We start from the raw sequence: 23,107 nt of genomic DNA, 5'->3' as shown, positions 1-23,107 counted from the left end.
CACCTTCCCCACTAAAACCAGGATAAATGGAAAACAAGCTTACTCCCTGAGAGTAAAGGGAACCAGTAGTCTTCACAGGGGATTTTCAAACTTTTAGAGTAAACACTTTAAGCTTTTGGTCAAGTACAGAGAGAGAGAGAGAGAGAGAGAGAGAGAGAGAAAATGTGTGTGTGTACAGGATGCGTTTTTTAATTTATTTGAGGGGGGGAGGGAAAGAGAAACATCGATCTGTTTACCTTCCATACACACCCCGACCAGGGATCGAACCCACCACCTTTCTGTGTAAAGGACTCTGTGTGTATATTTAACAATCCTTTAAAAATGTAAAAAGCAGCCCTGGCTGGGTGGCTCAGTTGGTTGGAGCATCATCCCGTATACCAAAAGGTTCGATTCCCAGTCAGAGCACATACCTAGGCTGCAGGTTTGGTCCAGGGTTGGGGCGTGCATACAAGAGGCAACCGATCAATGTTTCTCTCTCCCATCGATGTCTCTGCCTGTCTCCCCCAACCCCACCCATTCCTCTGTCTCTAAAACAAACAATATATATATATATATATATATATATATATATATATATATATATATATATCCATCCTCGGGTGAGGATAAAAAAAACTAACTTTTTTAATAATAAGCAGAAAAATGTAAAAATCATTTTAACTCACAGACTGCAAGCTGGATTTCACCCACACACCGGCTATAGTTTGCTATCTCAGGAACAATCAACAAATGGGGATTCGTGTGATATAGCATATGGGACTTTATGAAATCAGGTAGATTTGGAGCAAATAAGAGGTGAAGTAGAGGCAAACTGCTGTCAATAATCTGAGTCAGAACAGCTCAGAGTAAACATGAAGAGAATACAATAAGGCTACATGTGAATACAGATAGTGCTAAATGGGAAAGGAAACACAGGAGGAAAGAAAATTTTTCAATTGTGAGCCATCTCAAGCAATCGAGAAAACTTCATTCTACTATAGGAGAGAGGCTGGAAACAATGTCAGTGCAGTTTTGTGTGCCTGAGTACACCACTTAATAACTAAAACACTGGCTCCAGCCAACCTCTCAATGACTTTTAGAAGAGGTAAAAGTCTATCAGAACCCCGTTGTTGTCAGCAACAACTAGGACTGCCTGCAAGTCATTTCCAGCTAGACAACTGTACATAAATTTAACTCATTTAAAATTAAGTGGAGAGACACATTTAAGTACACAAAAGCAAACCATTTACTACCTACTATGCAACTTACTTTTTATTGAAAGTATTTTGCATTCATGATGGATGCTTTCTGGGTCTTGCCACACATTTTAATGGTAAAGGTTAAAACTGTTTTACATGCAAGTAGTGTAAATAGTCTTCCTCATATGGGATCACTGATTTTAAAAGGATGACATACCACAAGGGCTGTTATTTTTTCACTGAAAAGCTAACTGTCTAGTTATATTTCCCCCAAAACCACAAACTGAGTAGTAACTGAGTCTCTTACCCAATATAGAAAAGATTAAAAATGCAAAAACAAGTCCTCAGATCCAATTAAGAAAGCCATGCTACATATGGGCTAATCAATACCAGTGGTACTCCTTGACTCCAGGAAGCTGAAAGACATCCTAATAACCCTGCACTCAAAACATTTACCTCAAGTAGCTTTTTCCCAGCTTTCAACTCATGAATAAAGATAATATGCTGTTAATTCTATTTCAGAAAACTTTTTCAGGTTGTTTTATTTACAATGCCAACTTTTAAAAGGTCACTAAAGTTAAATGAACAATAAACTAGGAAGAAATCGCTTTACAAAAAGAGGGAAAGCCCAAAATGCCACTTTCTATAGAGAACCCACAATTCAGTTTTATTCAGAGCAAAGAAAAAAAGAAACTTTTGATCATATTGGAAGAAACTCAGCCATAGGTTTGGAACCTGTACCCAAACTACACATGCAATGAGGACAATATTCTGCTAATACAATTGATTTGCTGCTGCATTTGTCTACTGTTTGTCTAATATTAACAATTATAAACAGAGCAGTGCAACTAGTATTTGGAACAATCCTTACAGTGTTACAGTGTCAGGCACAACTTTTCACTTCTCTTCACACCACTGGTTCTCTTTGCGAACCTAGAAGGAGAGATGGATATAAGAAAGTACCTTAACTCAAGTAGTCTTTCCTAAGACTACTACCTAATAATTCATCAGTAATCTGTGAGGTGGGGCAGAAAGAAACAGATGGAAAACTGGAAAAATAGGTTAATAGTCAGCCTTCTTTCCCAACCTAGGTTTACTCTGCCCGGCTAAAATGATCAAAAAAGCAAAAGCAACGGACAATTAACTACAGCTTCAGTCACCAGAGCTAATGGAACAAATTCAAATAGTTCATTCACATTATTTCAGTTTGTAGCCGTGTCAACAAAATCACTCTGATCTATTCATTCATTTCTTCCCCATTTACTAAGTTGCTCTCAAGTAATCTAGCATCCAACTATCCCTAGGATCTGCTTTTCTGAAATCACCTATAGTATATTTGTATGTTAGGTCCTAGGGGCCAAAACTAGTAACTGCTAAGGAGTAAGTATCAAAGAGTACCTTTGGCTGAAAAGTATACTGTTCTTATGTTTATCATTCAAGTGTTTAGACTCATTTTAGGACATAGAAGGTACCTATTACACCTCAAATAAAGTCAAGACTCCTTGATATGGGCCCTAAACACCTTTTCCTGGCATGTTATGGATTTTATGCTCTTTTGAAAAGCATGTGATCAAGAACAAGCTGTGGGCTACCTACCTGGGCTTCCTCTTCTTCAGTAAAGTCGTTTTTGATATTGAATGTCTTGCGAATCTCTTCAGGAGTTTTCCCCTTGATCATATTGGCAACAGTCTTGCATGTAACATCAAGCAAACCTTTGATGTCTAAATAGTTTGCAGCCTGTAAAGTGATTGCTGTTTTCATTAAAGTATATTTGATGTTTTAAACAAAACCCAAAGTTAGTGGCTGACAATCCATATCTGATAAAGCTTAAAATGCTAGTTAATTTTAAGAAATTAAATGGAAAAGAGTAAATCAGACAAGTTTTGTGAAAGATATTTGTACATACCCTTCATTGTATACCTCTATAATACTGAGCCCTCATGCTGCCTTAAGTAAACTATATACACTACACCTCAAATGTTAAAGAGTAACTACTACTGGGGGGGGTGTTTGTATGTGTGCGCGCGCATGTGCGCATGCACACACATGCGAATGCACGAGCACATGACAAATATTGACAAAACATTTAAAGAATTAAAACATAAGTAGTTATAGCATTACATTTTATTGATTTTCTGAAATAATCAGCTTTTGATTTTCTTTTTTCCCATTTTCTATTGATTTCTGTTCTTAAACGTTCTCTTTTTCTTTGGGTTAATTTCATCTTTCACTAGTTTCTTTCAGTAAAAGCTTAGATCACTGATTTGAGACTTTTCTTCTTTTCTGATATAGGTGTTTAGTGCTATCAATTCCCCTCTAATACTACTACAGTTGCATCTCACAGATTTTCATGTGTTCTGTTTTATTTCTGTTCAGTTAAAATACTTTCTAATTTTTCTTTTAATTTCTTTGTTGACTCGTGGGTTACTCAGAAGAATGTTATTCAGTTTTCAAATATTTGCAGATTTTTTCAGATAGCTCTGTTACTGAGTTTTAATTCCATTATGATCAGAAAGCACACACATTTTATGTGACTTGAATTCTTTAAAACTTGAGACTTGTTTTAAGGCCCAATACATGTCTCACTTTGATAGTATTTCCTTAAATATACAGAGTATGTATTCTGCTGTCATTCAAAGTAACATTCTGTAAATGTCAATTAGAATATGCTGATCAACAGCGTTACTTAAGTCTTCTATATCCTTACTGATTTCTCTGTTTACTTGTTATATCAATTATTTATAGACAGGTGCGGGAATCTCTAACTATGTAGATTTGTTTGTCTATTATTCTTCGAGTTCTATTGTTTTTTGTTTCACACTTTAGAAGTTCAGCATTTAGGCAGATAAATGTTTAGAACTGTTACGCCCTCTTAATAATAAATTTATTCCATTATCATTATGCAATGACCCTCTTTAATCCTGGTAATCATCTTTGCCCTGAAATCTACTTTAATATAGTCACTCCAGTTTTATTTTGATTCATGTTATCATAATATACTTTCCCCCTACTTTAAACCCAATGTGTCTTTACATTTAAAGTGAGTTTTTTATAGACAGCATATGCTGAGTTTTGCTTCTTTTTAATCCAATGTGACAATTTCTACCCTTTAATTGTGGTGTTTAGACTATTTACATTTAATGTGATTACTGACGTGGATTTTTCAGAGTATTAAAATTCAGTATCAATTAATTTCACAAATTTAACTCTGTAAGAAGTACTAAAGGCTCTGAACTAGAGTGTCTTACAGTAATCATTAAAAACATATCAGAATATGCCCTGGCTGGTTTGGCTCAGCGGTTAGAGCAACGGCCTGCGGTCCAAAAAAACCCGGGTTCAGTTCCCGCTAAGGGCATGTACCTCGGTTGCAGTTTGTCCCTGGCCCTGGTTGGGTCATACGGGGAGCAACCACTCGATGTGTCCCTTTCACACCGACATTTCTTTCTCTCTCTTCCTCCCACTCTCTCTGAACAAAAAATGAAAAAATGTCCTTGGGTGAGGATAAAACAAAACAAAACAAAAACCCTATCAGAATAGCCCTGGCCAGTTTGGCTCATTGGTTGAGCGTCAGCCTGCAGACCAGAGTCTCGGGTTCGGTTCCCGCCAGGGGCACGTACCATAAAAACAAAACAGAACAAAAAAACCATTATCAGAATAGCAGTTCTCTATGAAGCAAGCTCATGCTTTCCTCCACCACCTTCTTTCCCCAGTGTGCTCTCTCTTTTCCCAGAGCACCCCTGTGCCTCTCCTTCCTCTTTCACCCCTCAAGGCATGGATCTCTCTCCCTTTCTAAGCTCCAAGGTCTATTCGACAACCTCTGTAACTTTCTAAATAAACTTTCCCATAGATATATAAACATACCAGAATAAGTTCAAAAAGTGTTCCTTGGTCAACTTTGAGGAATTCTTGGTCCCATACAGGGATATCATCTGTTCGCTTTTCTTTGTTCTCATCATCCTCAGGAGGAGGAGGGTCATCCTTGTGGTGGGTGCACCACTGAATGACCTACAACAACAAGAAAAGTTCAATCCTCTGTGGCATTTTGTCACAAGATATTCATTCCACTGCTGGGGCAAGGTTATTCTTATACTGAGCTAAGAACTAATTAGAAGTTGACTTGAATAATAAAGTTAGTACCAAGCTTAAAAAGCAAAAATGAAGCTTGAGGAATCTTTACAACTCTAGAAGATGAAAGATCTTAAATAACAATGAATCCTACAGACAGGTCACTATACTTGAGCACATTAAAAACTCTTCTGCACAAGGATACATAAAGTCACACCGGCCCTGGCCGGTTCAGCTCAGAGGATGGAGCGTCGGCCGGCAGACCAGAGAGGCCCAGGTTTGGTTCCTGCTAAGGGCATGTACCTTGGTTGCAGTTTGTCCCCAGCCCCGGGGCCATGTGAGTGGCAACCACTCTATGTGCCTCTCTCACATTAATGTTTCTCTCTCTCCCTCCCTCTCTCCCTCCTGCTCAATCTCAAGATAAATGCAAAAATGTCCTTGGGTGAGGATTAAAAAAAAAGTCACATAGGACAAGGACTGAAAAATACCTACAACACATGCAACCAGCAATGGACTACCCTATAGAATATAAAACCTTAAAAATCATTTTAAAGAAATAAGCTACCCTGGCTGGTTTGGCTCAGCAGTTAGAGCGTCGACCTGCGGTCTGGAGAGACCCAGGTTCGGTTCCCAGTAAGGGCACGTACCTTGGTTGCAGTTTGTCCCTGGCCCTGGTTGGGTTGTGAAGGTGGCAGCCACTCGATGTGTACCTTTCACATTGATGTTTCTCTCTCTCTCTCTCTCTCTCTCTTCCTCTCTCTCCCTCCTGCTCTATCTGAACGAAAAAATGAAAAAATGTCCTCGGGTGAGGATAAAAAAAAAAAGACTAAAAACAGGAAATTCACAAAAGAAATGTGAATAGTAAAATAGGAGGAAATGCTCAGCCTCATTCAATGCAAAATTAACACTTTGGTCAGATGCAACTAGTTTAGACTGCCAAAAATTAAAAATCAAGATTTTGATACTAATTACTGGCAATAGTGTGAGGGTAACAAACTCTTCTACAGTTGAATATAAATTGGAATAACCCCTCTGAAAAGTCATCTGCACTACCTAGTGAGACCAAGTATGTACATACATTACCACCAAACAACTCTAAATACCCAGATACATACATAAAAGACTATTCAATGTAATAACAAAACAGGAAGGGCCTAAATGTTCCCTTACTAGGACAATAAACACATAATTAAATTTTCAGGAAGCTGATCAGCTAGACTACGTATACTATAGTAAAGACCAAAATCAACACTGAAAGTATTAAGTTGTAGAATCTAAGTAGTAGGCAAATGGGTGTTTCCTGTAAGATTAAAATGTTTTCATAGTACTTAATATTGGGGGAGAAAATGCTGAGAAAAAATGGCAGAGCCAAGAAATTATACTGCCAGGATGCAAAAAAGGGAAAAAACTATTTCTAGAACGAAAAGCCAAACATAAGGAGCTTTAATTAAACAAACAATAGCTTTCTAAAAAAAACTTTTTCCTTTACTGGTTTTAGAGAGAGGAAGAAAGCCCTGGCCAGTTTGGCTCAGCAGTTAGAGCGTCGGCATGCGAACCAGAGTCCCAGGTTCGATTCCCGCTAAGGGCACATACCTCGCTTGCAGTTCGTCCCTGGCCTCAGTTGGGGTTGTGCAGGTGGCAACCAATCGACGAGTCTCTCTCACATCGATGTTTCTCTCTCTCTCCCTCCCACTCTATCTGAAGGTAAAAGTGAAAAAAAAATATCCTCCAGTGAGGATAAAAAAAAGGGAGAAAGGGAGAGGGAAAGAAAGATAGAAACATCGATGAGAGAGAACATCAACTGGCTGCCTCTTGCATGCCCCCAACTGGGGATTGGGCCCACAACCTGGGCATGTGTCCTGACGGGGAATCGAACCAGTGACCTCTTGGTGCATGGGCTGACACTCAACCACTGAGCCACACCAGCAGGCAACAATAGCTTCTTTTATGTTTTTTTTTTTTATTGATTTTAGAGAGAAGGAGAGATAGAAACATTGATGAGAGAGAACACTGACTGGCCACCTCCTGCATGACCCTCTTTGGGGATTGGGCCCAAAACATGGGCATGTGCCCTGACTGGCAATCAAACTGGTGACCTCTTGGTGAACATAAAGGTAAATGTTCAACCAGTGAGCCACACCAGCCAGGCAACAATAGCTTTTTAAGTATTTCAGTTGTGTAAGAAAATAGTATCCCAATGCTCTGTGTCCTTCATCCTGCTTTATTTTTCCTTGACAGCACTTTCACTGATGGATTTTATATGGTATATTTATTGTGTCAGTTTCTTGCACTTCTTTAGTTTCCCACATAAGTTATTTTAAAAAGTAAACTGGTACCATCTTCTTCAGAAAAACGACCTGAATCTTCAGCCTCTGCCATCCCCTTATCCAGGGGAACGTACAACATAAGAAGTATGTCAGATGGAAAAGCTATGGATTATAAGTGGGTTGGTAGGTGGAGAGTTAATTATTTAAAAAATAAAGATGGTCAGGAAATACCTTGAGAAGATGATCTATCTTTGAACAAAGACTGACTGTGCGGGAAAGAGAATTCTGGACAATAGGAGCAAGTGCACTGACTCTAAGACAAGAGCATGCCCTCCCTACCTTTTGAGGTGGCTAGAGCATAATGAACAAGGAGGTAGTGTAGTAGAGAAGGTCAGAGCTGATGGGCTGGTGATATATGGCTACTTCTGAGAATAAGCTTTTTTGAACCTGTTTGCATTATTAGGATTAATTTAAACCTCAACTATATTGAATAACATCCAAAAACTAAAATTATATGATGAAATCTCTTACCTCTCATCCAAGCAGAAACCTCCATAAATAATAATAATAAACATTAATTTCTTACATATCCTTTTAAGAGCTTTTTATTGCCTATATAAGCAAATACTAATTGCTCTTTTTCTTACACAAATTGTCTGGTATTTGAATGAATGCAAGCAAAATTCCTTGTAGATGCATTTTACATTAGTATAAAGTAGATTAATTGCAAGATAATACCCAGAAGCCAGAAAGGAGATCTAAATAAAATTAAGGTTTCTAAGCCATAAAATACTACGAATTGGCCCGGCCAGTGTGGCTGTGGTTGAGTGTCAACCCATGCACTGGGAGGTCACTGGTTTGGTTCCCAGTCAGGGCACATGCCCAGGTTATGGGCCAAATCCCCAGTGGGGGGCACGCAGGCGGCAGCCAATCAATGTTCTCTCTCGTCGATGTTTCTCTCTCTCTCTCCCCCTCCCTCTCCCTCAAATCAATAAAGGGAAAAAAAATACTATGAATTGACATAAAGACAAGCAAACTGGTAGAAACTCTATATAAAGAACCCCTATAAAAAGACTACTAGACTACAAGATGGATGAACCTTGAAAACATTATAAGTGACACAAGTCAGACACAAAAGAACAAATATTGTATAATCCCATTTATATGAGGTACTCAGAATAGTCAAATTCAGAGACAGAAAATAGTGGTTAGAGACCCTAGCCTGGTAGCTCAGTTGGTTAAAGTGTCATCCCAAAATGCCAAGGTTGTGGGTTTGATCTCCAGTCAGGACACATACAAGAATCAACCAATGAATGCACAAATATCTCTCTCGCTCACCCCCACCCTCTCTAAAATCAATCAAAAGTAAAAAAATAAAATTAAAAATAGTGGTTATAACAGGCTGGAGGGAGGGGGTAACAGGGAATTATTGTTTAATGAGTCCAGAGTTTCAGTTCTAGAGATAGTTAATGGTGATGGTAACAACAATGTAAATGCCAGTGAACTGTTGACTTTTAAAAAATGGTAAAGTTGCCCTGGCCAGTTTGGCTCAGTGGTTAGAGCGTCAGCCTGCGGACCAGAGTCCTGGGATCGGTTCCCGCTAGGGGCATGTAACCTCGGTTGCAGTTTGTCCCCAGCCCCGGTTAGGGTCATGTGGGTAACAGCCAGTCGATGTGTCTCTCTCACATCAATGTTTCTCTCTCTTCCCCTCTCTCTGCCTTCTGTTCTACCTGAAGATAAATGCAAAACTGTCCTCAGGTGAGGACCATAAAAAAAAAAAAGGTAAACTTGCCCAGTCAGTGTGGCTCACTGGTTGAGCATCGACCCATACACCAGGAGGTCGCCGGTTCGATTCTCCATAAGGGCACATGCCCAGGTTGTGGGCCCAATCCCCAGTGAGGGGCATGCAGGAGGCAGCCAATTGTTGTTCACTCTTATCAATATTTCTATTTCTCCCTCTCCCTTCCTCTCTCTCTCTCTCTCTCTCTCTCAAATCAATAATGGAAAGAAAAAGAAAAAAAAAAGAATCATGCCCAGTTAGAGCGTCAGACTGCGGACCGAAGTGTCCCGGGTTCAGTTCCCGCTAAGGGCACGTACCTTGGTTGCAGTTTGTCCCTGGCACCAGTTGGTAGTGTGGGTGGCGACCAGTCAATGTGTCTCTCTTTCATGTCGATGTTTCTCTCTCCCCCTTCCTCCCTCTCTGTATGAACAAAAAATGGAAAAATGTCCTCGGGTGCCCTGCCCAGTTTGGCTCAGCAGTTAGAGCATCAGCCTGCGATCCAGAGAGACCCAGGTTCGGTTCCTGCTAAGGGCATGTACCTTGGTTGTCGTTTGTCCCTAGCCCTGGTTGGGTCATACGAGAGGCAGCCACTTGATGTGTCTGTCTGTCTCTCTCTCTCTCTCTTCCTCTCACTCTATCTGAACAAAAAAATGGGAAAATGTCCTTGGGTGAGGATTAAAAAAAAAAAAGAATCACACTTTAAAAAAAAAAAAAGGTAAACTTGCCCTGGCCAATTCAGTTCAGCAGTTAAGAGTGTCAGCCACAGACCAAAGGGTCCCAGGTTCGATTTTCTGTCAAGGGCACATACCTCAGATGCAGATTCGATCCCCAGCCCTGGCAGGGGTCATGTGGGAGGCACCAATCCAATGTTTCTCTCCCCCTCCCTCCCTTCCGCTTTATCTATAAAATCAATGGGAAAATAGCCTTGGATGAAGATTAACAAAAGAATTAAAGAATTGTAAACTTTGTTATATATCTTATTACAATTTTTTTTAAGCCCATTAAAAAAGATGGACAAAGGAAAACAGACAATGCAGAAAATATAAATGGCCAATAACATGTATAAAATGTTCAGGCTTAGAGAAGAATCACTTTTTACCCAGCCTAGGGCAATTAAAAAGACTGGTAATAGCCAACTTAGGTATGAGTATGGAAACATATGCAATGCAGCTACATCTCATACCAGTGTCAAGGGAAAGCATAAAACTGCATATGATCAATGACCTTTGAAAAATCCCTTAGAAAGGAGCCAATTGGAGTAAACCATTCCCTTCTCTAAGCCTAGCTAGTTTTTCTCCCTCCCCCCGCCCCCCTATGTGGAAACTGGTTGCTATTTTTTCAGGTAAGAATTCAATTTAAATAGCTGGCTCTATTAAGGAACCATGTGACTTGAAAGACTAAAATCCTATTCAATGTGGAGAGCTGTTCATGCTTAGACACAAGGTAAGGTGATCAACTGGGAAAACAAAAGTACATCTCTTATTCTCAAGCTCCCTTTGAGGCATACCCATTCAGTGGACAAACAATACAAAAATTTTCCTTTTTGTTAATCACATGTAGTTATATTTAAGTAATTTAAATGTGTTAATGGAAAGACTAGACAACTCAAATATTCACAGAGCCTGGTTAAATAAACAACAACCAATATTTAGTCAATCATACTATGTGAATTTTATTTATTTTCTTAAAAAGGACGCTATCTCTATCAATATAGAAAGATCACCAGGATATTGTTAAATTAAAAAGAAATACATATACAAGTTTACAGTTTGTTTACCTTTTTTAATATTGCTGCATTAACATTTGGTAGAGGAACTGGGTCATCATCGCCTTCATCGTCCATTCCCAAATCTAATAAAACCATAAGACAGTTGTCATTATTTCCTAACTCCATGATAACATTTATACCAAACCAGGCTATTTCTCAAACAACTAACTTGCATGACATGTATGAAAGACTATAAAATGTACTTTACTAAAAATAGGTATTTTGCCCAGCTGGTATGGCTCAATGGATTGAGCATCCTCCTGTGGACTAAGAGGTCCTGGTTCAATTCCCAGTCAGGGTACATGCCCGGGTTGGAGACTCAATCCCCAGTGAGAGGTGTGTGGGAGGTAGGTGATCTGTTTCTCTATCACATCGATGTTTCTCTCTCCCCCTTCATCTCTCTAAAAAAAAAAAAATTTTTTTCAATAAAAACATATTAAAAAAAAAAAAAGTTCTTTTAACAGCATTTAACACTGGTGGTTCCTAACAAAAAGTCCAGCTCTGGCCGATTTGGCTCAGCAGTTAGAGCGTCGGCCTGCGGTCCAGCAAGACCTGGGTTTGGTTCCCGCTAAGGGCACGTATCTCGGTTGCAGTTTGTCCCTGGCCCTCGTTGGGTCGTGCAGGAAGCAGCCACTCAATGTGTCCCTTTCACATCAATGTTCCCATTCTACCTGAACAAAGAATGAAAATATGTCCTCGAGTGAGGACAAGAGAGAGAGAAAAAAAAAGTCCACAAACCACCCAAAACTATATAAAGTTGTGAGTACACAAACAGAAATATTATACCAAGAGTTCTTAAATAGGAGGAAAATTATTTAATAAGCATGACTGAAATGACTGGACAGTCATTTGGGAAAAAAATAAAACCAAACCCTTATCTTCACTCTTTATACTAAACTCTCTAGATGGATTGCATTACAAATAAATAATTTGCCCGGCGAGTGTGGCTCAGTGGTTGAGCATCGACCCATGCACCAAGAAGTTACCAGTTCGATTCCCAGTCAGGGCACATGTCCAAGTTGTGGGCCTGATCCCCAGTAGTCCCCAGTGGGGGTCATGTTAAGAGGTGGCCAATCAAGGTTCTCTCTCATTGATGTTTCTCTCTCTCTCCTTCTACCGTCCTCACTCTCTAAAAATCAATAAAGAAAAATGTAAGGAAATAAAATAAATAGCCCTGGCCTGTTTGACTCAGTGGTAAGAGCGTTGGCCTGCAGTCCAGAGAGACCCAGGTTCAGTTCCTGCTAAGGACACGTACCTCAGTTGCAGTTTGTCCCCAGCCCTGATTGGGTCGTGTGGGAGGCAGCCACTTGATGTGTCCCTTTCATGTCGCTGTTTCTCTCTCTCTCCCTCCCACTCTATCTGAACAAAAAATGGACAAATATCCTCAGGTGAGGATAAAAATAATTAATTAATTAATTAATTTTTAAAAATCCTCACCCGAGGACATTTTTGCATTTATCTTCAGCTAGAGTGGGAGGGAGAGAGGGAGGAAGAGAGAGAGAGAAACATCAATGTGAGAGAGACACATCAAGTGGTTGCCACCCACACAAACCCAACTGGGGCCGGGGACAAACTGCAACTGAGGTACGTGCCCTTAGCGGGAACTGAACCCAGGACTCTCGGGTCCGTGGGCCGACGCTCTATCCACTGAGGCAAACCAGCCAGAGTGCATTAAAAATAAATAAAACAATGAAAAGTATCACAAGTAACAGAACCTCACACAACACACACCAACAGACCATGCAGACACTGACAAAAACAAGGCAGGCAGCTCCATATATACTGGTATAGTTCCAAGATTAAAGTTTTTAAAAACCAAGTATAAAAAGATACATATTATCTAAATAAAAAATGGGAATAAATATATTTATAGCCAAAATATCTCATATAAAGAACTGTATCTTTATGTATAAAGATACATAAAGAATTGTTAAAAATATTGTTTAGGAAACTTAAGGAAAATGTGGGTTGAGTGATTCAGTTTCAGGGTATAACTTTTAGTGTTCTTCATCACATACATATTACCTATAATTTTGATTCTGTAAGTTTCTCTGGTAAAAAGGTCTAACTTTCAGATTATCGAAGTGGTCAGTAAACTACAAAGACACAACTTAGCATAAAAATCCATGTTACTTAAAGATTCTATATAATTATTTTTCAAACCAAATGCTCTGTCCTTTGGTTTCAAGACTAAAAAAAGCTGCCAAAAAAAGTTACTTAATAGTTAGCATGTACCAAGATTAGAGGCCAAAGTTACTACAATACTATATCGGTGTAGCAGAATCTGTTATGCTGACATGGCCAGTGCTGAATCAAACATTTTAGTCCCTGATATATCCAGGTGCTGTCCTAGGCAGTTGGGAGTCAGCAATAAATACAGGATGGGAGGAATTGTTGCAATTTAGAGTAGATCAGGATGTCTCACTGAGATGACGTTTTCGTATAATTTTAGAGGACATACATAAATAAGTAGAGGGAATGGCAAATGCAGAGGCCTTCTAACAGGAATGTCTGGCATGTTCTAAAAACACTATGGAATCTAGCGTTGCTACACCAGGATTAGCAAAGGTAAAAGGAACAGATAAAATCAATAACAGGCAGGCTGATAGCAACAGGGCCTTCTGCCTTGCAGCTACTGTACTGGGAAGTGATGACAGAGAGCAGAAGAAAAAGAGGTAAACCAATCATGGGGCTAGCAATAATCCAGACACAAGATGGTGGCTTAAACAAGATTTATAACTATGTAAGTAGTAAGAAACGGTCTAATTCTATATGCATTTTGAAAGTAGAGCCCAGCCGGTGTGGCTCAGTGGTTGAGCATTGACCCATGTACCAGAACGTCGCTGGTTCGATTCCCAGTCAGGGTACATGCCCAGGTTGTGGGCCCGATTCCCAGTGGAGGGCATGCAGGAGGCGGCCAATTGATGTTCTCTCTCATCAGTGTTTCTATCTCTCCCTTACCCTTCCTCTCTCTCTAAAATCAATAAAGAAAAAACAATTATATTAAAAAAAAAGAAAGCAGAGACAATAGGACTTGCCAACAGATGGGAAATAGAATATGAAAGAAGTCAGAGAAGACTAAGGTTTAGACATGATGAACTAGATGGAGTTGCCATTAACTGATAGGGGAAAGGCTGTCAAAGAACTGATTTTGGAGGGCAGAGAATCAAGAACTCTTTCACAAATCTGAGATATCAATTAGATATATAAGGGTTAAATATGCAAGTCTAAAAATCAAAAGAAGAGATCAGAACTGTAGTTAAGTTTGGGAATTGGTGTATAGATGGTTTTATTTTTTTATTATCAACCGAGGACATTTTTGCATTTATCTTCAGATAGAGCGGGAGGGAGAGAGAAAGAGAGAGAGAGAAACATCAATGTGAGAGAAACACATCGCCTAGTTGCCACTCACACGACCCCAAAGGAAGCCAGGGAAAAACTGCAACAGAGGCACGTGTCCTTAGAGGGAACCAAACCCGGGACTCTCCAGTCCACGGGCCAACATTCTACCGCTGAGCCAAACTGGCCAGGGCTGTATAAATGGTTTATAACACCATAAGACTAGATGAGATGACCAAGATAATGAATCAGAATACAGTGATACCTCGGTTCTCGAACATAATTCGTTCCAGGAGGACGGTCGAGAACCGAATTGTTCGAGAACCGAAGCAATAGGAAAGCGTGACTCCACAAAGCGTGACTCTCTCTCTGCACTCACACTGATGACGCAAGCAAGCAAGGCGCGCTGGGCCGAATGAACGCCATTCGGCTCAACTCGGCTCATCTCGGAAGTTCGAGTTCCAAATATTTGTTCGGATTCCGAGACAAAAGTTTCTCGAATCTCCTGGTCGAATACCGATTTGGTCGAAAACCGAGGCGTTCGAGAACCGAGGTATCACTGTATAGTGAAGAGTTCCAACAATCAAGTACGCCCTGGGGAATTTCAGTCTTTAAAGACAAGGAGACAGCCCTGGCCGGTTTGGCTCAGCGGTTGGAGCGTCGGCCTGCGGTCCAGAGAGACCCGGGTTCTGTTCCCGCTAAGGGCACGTACCTCGGTTGCAGTTTGTCCCCGGCCCTGGTTGGTCATGCGGGTGGCAGCCACTCGATGTGTCCTTTCACATCGATGTTTCTCTCTCTCTCTGTTCCTCTCTCTCCCTCCCGCTCTATCTGAACAAAGAATGGAAAAATGTCCTCGGGTGAGGCTAAAAAAAATAATAATAAATAAATAAATAAAGACAAGGAGACAGAAGGCTGTGAATGAGGTATAGTACTTGTAAGTAAAGTATCCTGGAAGCCAAATGCAGAAGAGAATGATCAACTTTTAAATGCTGTCAATAGGTCTAGATGAGAAATGAAGCAGATGATACACTTAGCATGGAATCGTAGATTCAAAAAAATCTTATTTTCCTATATGTATTACAGTTACTCTTCTCCCCTCTCCTCCTTCCTACCAATGTCTTTCCCTGATCCCATCTCTTCCCAGAATTATAAAATGGTAATACCCTTCCCTGGACGGTATGGCTCAGTTGGTTGAGCACTGACCCATGCACCAAGAGGTTCCCAATTCAATTCCCAGTCAGGGCACATACCTGGGTTTTAGACTTGACCCCCAAATAGGTGGCATGCAGGAGAGAGCAGATCAATGATTCTCTACTCCCCCCCCTTCCCATTCCCTTCTTTCTCTAAAATCAATAAAAACATATTTTGAAAATTAAAAATAAAATGCTAATATCCCGCCCAGTAGGTGTGGCAGTGGATTGAGCATGTTCCACTGACTGAGAGGTCCTGGTTCAATTCCTGGAGAGGGCACATGCTCAGGTTTCAGGCTCAACCCCAAATTGGGGGGGGAGGGGAAGCATGCAGGACGTAGCCGATCAATGTTTCTCTCTCACATCAATGTTTCTATCTTTCTCTCCCTTCCTCTAATAAAAAAAAATAAAAAATAATTTTTAAATATCCCAATTTGGATCAAGCTACTTACCCATTTCCTGAACTAGTATTAAATATTTGTAATTAGAGGGGAGAGAAAACGTTTTACCATGTAAAATACTTATGCTTGAGAAATTAAGATTTAGAGAAAACATAATACAAAAGACCATCTCGTTTAGATCCAAAAGTTATTTGGAAGTTGTTTCATTTGTTTTTGTTTTTTAAGATTTTTTTTTATTGATTTTTTTTTTTTTTTTTGAGAGAGGGAAAGGAGAAGGAGAAAGAGGAACACTGATGTGAAAGCAAAACATCGATCTGCTGCCTCCTGCAAGTCCCCCACCGCTGGGCACATGCCCTGACCAGGAATGGAACTGGCACAGGACAATGCTGCACCGGCCAGGGCTGGAAGAAATCTTAAGTCACATTAAAAATAAGGGCCTTAGCTCTGGCGGTGTGGCTCAGTTGGTTGGAGTGTCATTTCATGCACCAAAGGGTCACAGGTTCAATTCCCAGTTAGAGCACATACCCAGGTTGCAGGTTCGATCCCTGGTTGGGTGCATATGGGAGGCAACCAATTGATGTTTCTCTCTCTCTCTCATCAATAAAAACATATCCTCTGGTGAGGATTAAATAACAAAATAAAAATAAGGGCCTTATGGTTGTAAAGGATTATTTCTCTAGCATTTAAACTAAAGATTTGCCCTGGCCTGTTTGGCTCAGCCGTTAAGAACATTGGCCTGCTAAACGAGTAAGTCTCGGGTTTGATTCTGGTTAAGCCTTAACCATTAAGGGCACATACCTCAGTTGCGGTTCGGTCCCAGCCCTGGTCTGGGTTGTGTGGGATGCAACCAACTGATGTCTCTCTCTCGTATTGATGTCCCCCCCCCCCTCTCTCTCCTCCCCCCTCCCACTCTGTCTGAAAAAATAAAAGTGGAAAAATATCCTCGGGTGAGGATTAAAAAAAACAAACACCAAAATCATTTGCCCAGCTGGTGTGGCTCAGTGGCTGAGCGTCAACCCATGCACCAAGAGGTTGCCAGTTTGATTCCTGGTAAGGGCACATGCCCAGCTTGTGGGCCCAATCCCTAGTGGGGGGCACGCATGAGGCAGCTAATTGATGTTTCTCTCATTGATGTCTGTATCTCTCTCTCTCTCCCTTCCTCTCTCTCTAATATCAATAAAGAAAAATCATTAAACTAAGGATTTGCCATGTTTTTTGCTTTTAGACTGAATGCACAAGTAACAACAGTCATTCCTTTTAGATATTTAGTTTCAAGGACTTCTGAAAGACACCTGTATCCTGATACCATACCCTGTACCTGAACAAATCAGTCAATCCATATGTACAAAGCCAAGATTTTCACTTCTGATTGTCCTGTGATTAGAAGTTTTTATATATGTTTTCTGAGTCACAACAACAACAACAACCCATAACTAGAGATTTTGCAGATGCAAAACAAGAAAAGCAGTAAGTTGCCAAATTCAATAGACTCTAGTCCTCAAGAGGCCAGACTTCTATATAAACCATTGGTACTTAAAATGCTCTTTGAAGCAGCACGAGACAGATTAGAGTGCCAGGCACCAACTAGGGTGAAATAAAGAACACTTTCATTGCCAAAGCAAGTATTCAGGCAGCAATTGTGGTATCAGTTTCTACATCTTCTAGATAAAGCCTTACTCACCTGCCTTTGGGACACTTGGACTGCTTTCACACTCTTTTAGTAACCATAACATAGTTCTTCATTCAACAGATACTTGATGAACAGTGACTGTGGGATGTACCAAGGGGTTTACAACTTAATAGAAATGATCTATGTATGTAAGTTACCAGGATACAGGAATGTAAGTGCCACATGATTGGCATCAACGACCAAAAAGAATTATATGTTCAGCTTTTATTAGCAAACAGAAACCACACACTAAGAAAACAGAAAACACACCCTCTGCAATTCAACTTCTGCCTCTACCATACCTAACATCTGCTGTTAGAAGTCCTCTATCTTATTAACTGTGAAATCCTAAGTAAGAGTCAGCAGTATATGAATCTGATAATCACTCTGTTCACCAAAATGCCTCCCTCTTACCTTGACTTCCACAAATCCTACTTCACTCATTCTCCACTTCTGACTTCTACACTCCTGCCCTAATGTGGCCACCTTCCAACTTCATTTACTCCCATAGATACATACTCTGATAACCCACTATACAAAGTAATTATCTCCAGGAGTCTACAACCCAGGGACCAAGATCCACATACTCAACTGCCTATATATTGTTACGAAGATCTACTAAAGGAATCTCAAACACACATAATATGTTCAAACTCAAAGCCATTTTCTTTCCATTCCTTTCAAACCCGTTCTTCAGCTCTACCAGCTACAGTATCACAATCTCATCCCACCCCAAAAACCTCGACTTTACTTTTCTCTAACACATTCTCTCTACCACAGAAAAATCTCTCAAAACATCCTAATTCTACTAGATTTGAAATATCATCTCACTAGGACTACACTGCACTCTCTCCACAAGCCTGAAGAGCATAGCCAAGATGTTCCACAGCTTTACTGGCACACAACTTTATTAATGCACTAATTATACCATGCGATAGTTTGATCTGTTTGGTGTCTTTCGACACCTTCCTGGTTTAAAATCTTTCAAGAGCAGCCTATTTCTCACTTACCTTCTTTTCACCAGAACATAGCTAGTGCCTGGCACATAACTTCACTTAAGCATCACTTAGTATCTATAAGCTACGGATCTTCCCTACATAAAAACATTTGACATTTGAGTACTGCAGAACACTCATTACTACTAAGTTATTTTTTTCACCAATTCTAGAAACTAATTTGTATGTTTACATACTACAGTAATGTCCACTGGCCCATTGGTATTACTAAGAAGAGATTCACGTGAACTAATAAAAATTTCAAAATGTTTCAGAATCTATTTTTCTGTCTTACGTCTTTGTTGTGCTGTACCTATACTTTGCAGCAGTTTCAGAGGCATGACAAACTAGACAAAAGGGAAAACTTGGTTAAAAAAAACAACACATCTACTCTGTTTACAGTCTACTCAGTTTACTCCCTCTGCTGAAACAATGTGCTCTATTTAGTTACCTTATAGAAGGGATCTCTTTTCCAAAGGCTTTAATTTTGGTCATTAGAAATTGTGAATCTAAATTTACTTGAAACAGAAATTGGTCTTATTTAATAAGGAAAAAATTCTATTAATTCAGACAATGCAGAAGGGATCATCTGTATCAGAAAAAGGCAGTTAATACTTTAAATTTTAAGAAGAAAAACTTCACCCTTTTATACTGTTGAGCACTTTGATGGATTGTTACTTGTATGTTCACAGGTTATCTCAAACTGCTTATTTTTGCCCCTTTCCCTTGGCCCAGGTTTTTAAATAAACTTACCTTCTAACATGGTCTTGATAGTTACAGATTGTTTGGCAATTTCAACATCAACTTCAAATATCTCTCCATCAGAACTCTGCAACTTAATTGAAGGCATCTAAAAAAGGCATTGTATTGAATTTGAAATTTAAGAGATATTAGTTCTATAAGACATTTCATCAATTATAGTCCGTTAAAAGCCCTCCATAACTTATTAACTATAAAATCCTAAGGACCTGTATAGTATATAGCCCTATGAAACACTGTGAGTGGTTATTCAGAGACTAACATACAAATGTTTCTATAAATTTTTTTTCAAAGTATAATTTCTTGGAAAGGAACCTTTTAATGCCTGCCCTACTGAACTCATTGCTGGTATAAATTTAAAAGTTATATTCTATACTTTTGATGTAAAATATATCTAAAATGGACTCTCTTTGCTTTTACTGAATACTGACTACTCCATTTGAATAGTTAACTGCCACAATTAATCACCTGCAAACGTGAGGGAGGTCAGTCCAAAATAAACAAAGCTACCAAATAAGATAGTAACTTTCTCCTAGTGAGACTTACTAATGAAAAAGAAGTTCAAATCCAAAGAGTCCATCAGGGCATATTTATTCATGTTTGGATCAATGCAAGATCATAGAACAGAATAAAAGATCTACAGATAAGCAGATGTCGATCTAATTCCCTAAACCAAATAAGAAACTTAAGTTACAGAGTACTTTTTATCTTTCATTACTGGCTGTCCAGGTGTCCAAGTTTGAGACATTCTGCAAAAATCCTCATAGTAATAACCTACTCCTTGTTTCAAAAATGTAATTAACTCAGATTAATTATGAGTCATTAGAAAAAAGACACCTCTTACATAAAAGTTAATTAAGCAATTAACTTCAAAGGACTTTAATTCTGGCAAAAAATAAAAATTCTAAGCCAGCAATTTCTTACCATCTTCACATTCTTGGGGAAAGAAGATTGGGGGCAGGGGATAGCAATACCTGACTATAAAGATTAAAGACCTCTTCAAATTTCAAGTATAGAGTTTATAGGCCCATGCTTCTGAAATATTCATTATCCTATGATGTCAGCATTAACTTGAAAGTGGAGAATTTGGCATTTAAAACATTAATTGTGCCCAGCTGGTGTGGCTCAGTGGTTAAGCATCGACCCATGTACCAAGAGGTCGCCAGTTCCATTCCTGGTCAGGGCACATACCCAAGTTGTGGGCCAAATCCCCAGTGGGGGGCCTGCAGGAGGCAGCCAATCGATGTTCTTTTTCTCTCCCTCTCCCTTCCTCTCACTCTAAAAATCAATAAAGAAAATTTATTTAAAACATTCACTGTACTTGTCCTGGCTGGTTTGGCTCCGCGGTTAGAGCGTCAGCCTGCGGACCAGAGCCCTGGGTTCGGTTCCCGCTATGGGCACATACCTCAGTTGTAGTTTGTCCCCGGACCCGGTTGGGGTCGTGTGGGTGGCAACCACTCGATATGTCTCTCTCACGCTGATGTTTCTTTCTCTCTCTCTCTCTCTCTTCCTCCCTCTCTCCCTCCCGCTCTATCTAAAGATAAATGGGAAAAAAAAAAATCACTGTACCTATTTTAGGTGTAAAGTCTTAAGACCCATTAAATTAGTTAAAATACTCATTCAGCTTTTCCCAGACAATTATCTCCATCTCCCAGACAAGCTGTTCGGGAAAGGAAGCAAAAAAGGTAAAGGTATGTTTTAAAACCAGGCACTGAAATGCCGTTCTGACTGATCCATGGTTGCAAAGAATCAAATTTCACTTTTCAGTTCACAAATATGTTTGCTTCTCCATGTTACTTAGTGCTTGCCAATAATGCAGCGGGCCCAGGGCACAGGACCTTCCCTGTGACAAGGCAATAGCAAAAGGTGTTTCCAAAAGAAATATTTTAACGTGAGCCCAATATTTAATTACAAAACATTCTATGTTCTTTTTATGTTCCATAGTACCGGAATAAACATTACAGAATCACAAGTCTGGCTATGCAATTGACAAAGTTATTTTTAAGCAAGATGACAACGTCATATTTCTTTCAAATAACTCAATAAATAGCAAGATCTGCTTAGTCATAGTCAAATTCGTGTATTAGGTTACTCGTAAGGGAGTTGAGGTCTTATTAAATAGCAGGGAGTCAATCGGCTGATCTGTAATTCAATGCACTTTGTAATCCTAAACTTAATATTTAAAGATAACTTTTTTAGTGTCATACAACTGGAATTCGGTGCAAAATTTTTAGGTAATGATGAATGAAATTTTGATTTGACATGCTTCCAAGACCATTCCTTCAATTGTTTAGGATCCTATAGTTGGAAATTAACTCTCTCTCCAGGGCTAGCATGATGTGGGTTCTAATAAAGGAGAGAAAACATATATACACACACACAACAACCTGTTTTTTAAGTGTCTCGAAATTCTGACACCTCTTTTCAGAGGGCAAAGTGGAGAAGTCCGCATTGCTCTACGACACAAATACATTCTATTGTGACGCTCTGACAAAAAAAATTCATGACCCAAAAACCCTAACCTGAAGTCTCCATTAAAAGTGAACCAAAGCCAGGTGCACGTCCCACCCCTAAAAGCCAGACACCTGGAGTTTTACAGAGTTAAGGTTCCTCAAAGTTACACCCTGTTGACTATGGTACCTGTTATTACAACAGTTGTTTCACCAACTCCAGGCTGTGGCAAAATAATAGAAATAATCAACAGGAGCAGGCGGCTATCTGCAAAGATTCGGCCCCCACTCAGCTGGCGAGAGAACCGGTGACTAGTGACGCCAGAGACTCTCCGGAGAGAAAGGATGAGAGCCAGAACCAGGCGCTCCCAGATAGCACCGCCACGCTCGCCCTCACACCAAAACAACACGGGCACGCGCCCACGTTCACAACAGCCAAGGGATTTCCATTACAAGCACCGCCGCCATCCCCGCCCTGGGTAGCGCCCTGGGTAGCGAGGCCGGCAAACTCAATACCAAGGGAGGCGCCGGGCCGCAGCCTGGGCCTTGTAGCCGAGTTCCGCGCCGGCTGACGCTCACTCGGATCAGAGAAGGCCCAATCCCAGGCTCGGCTCGCATCCTCTCCCGCCCTCCCGGGCGCCCCTGGGGCGTCATGACGACGCGCGACCAAAAGAGGCCTAGCCGAGTGGAGGGGCAGAATGGGAGAACGAAGCCCGCTGGCACCCCCAGAAAAACAGTCTGAAATGGGTTGCACCGGGCCTAAGGGCAGACCAGGCCCAGATTCCTCCCGCCTCGGGCAGGCCAAAGCCGCCGCGGAGCAGCCACCAGCTCGCGACGCGCGGCGCCACCGCCCCTTCCAGCTCTGTCGCCGGCTACTCACGGTGCTCAGTCTCAAGGAGAGAGCGGGCCGGAGACTGACGAGAGCTGGTAATACCAGCGGACTCAAGGGAAAGGCGGAGAACAAGGCCACTTGCACCAGCACGGCGCGGCGTCGTCCTTTATAAGAGCGGCGCAGGCGCCGAGGACCCCGGGGCTCCTGGCGTCACAGCGTCGTGGGGCTGGCCGCCGAGTTCGCCTGATGGCAGGTGGAGGACAGCAGGGCGGCCCCAGGACGCCCCCCGGAGGGGCGGGGCCGGGCGTGGAGACCGCGGGCGCGGCGGGATTGGCGGGTTTGGCGGGGCTTAATTCTGACCCTCTTTTGAGAGCGGTGCTCGCAATTCTCAGAAGGAAAGGAAAATTTGACGGT

At 40.8% G+C, this 23,107-nt stretch overlaps 1 protein-coding gene across 4 annotated transcripts; it reads right to left on the bottom strand.

Annotated features, from left to right (window-relative positions):
* Nucleotides 1-1,311: 1,311 nt before the first annotated feature.
* On the bottom strand, nt 1,312-22,866 carry SKP1 (S-phase kinase associated protein 1). Of its 4 annotated transcripts, none has more exons than XM_036240743.1 (6): nt 19,406-19,491; nt 17,670-17,756; nt 11,068-11,141; nt 5,040-5,183; nt 2,775-2,915; nt 1,312-2,111 (listed from the first exon to the last, which is right to left on the bottom strand). In XM_036240743.1, exons 2-6 carry the CDS (start codon nt 17,719-17,721, stop codon nt 2,076-2,078), a joined length of 447 nt encoding a protein of 148 aa, XP_036096636.1. In that variant the 5' UTR covers nt 17,722-17,756; nt 19,406-19,491; the 3' UTR covers nt 1,312-2,075. The 4 variants fall into 4 exon arrangements, with proteins under 4 accessions (XP_036096636.1, XP_036096633.1, XP_036096635.1 ...); XM_036240740.1 differs by lacking the exon at nt 17,670-17,756 and adding an exon at nt 22,742-22,866 and having other exon boundaries at nt 1,711-2,111; nt 19,406-19,502; XM_036240742.1 differs by lacking the exon at nt 17,670-17,756 and adding an exon at nt 22,052-22,070 and having other exon boundaries at nt 1,823-2,111; nt 19,406-19,502.
* Between the last annotated feature and the right edge of the window lie 241 nt (nt 22,867-23,107).

This window comes from Molossus molossus, unplaced genomic scaffold, assembly GCF_014108415.1.
Source record: "Molossus molossus isolate mMolMol1 unplaced genomic scaffold, mMolMol1.p scaffold_m16_p_4, whole genome shotgun sequence".
Taxonomy (NCBI): domain Eukaryota; kingdom Metazoa; phylum Chordata; class Mammalia; order Chiroptera; family Molossidae; genus Molossus; species Molossus molossus.
Note: the sequence above shows the minus strand (reverse complement) of the source record. Positions and strands in the feature narration are given on the sequence as shown.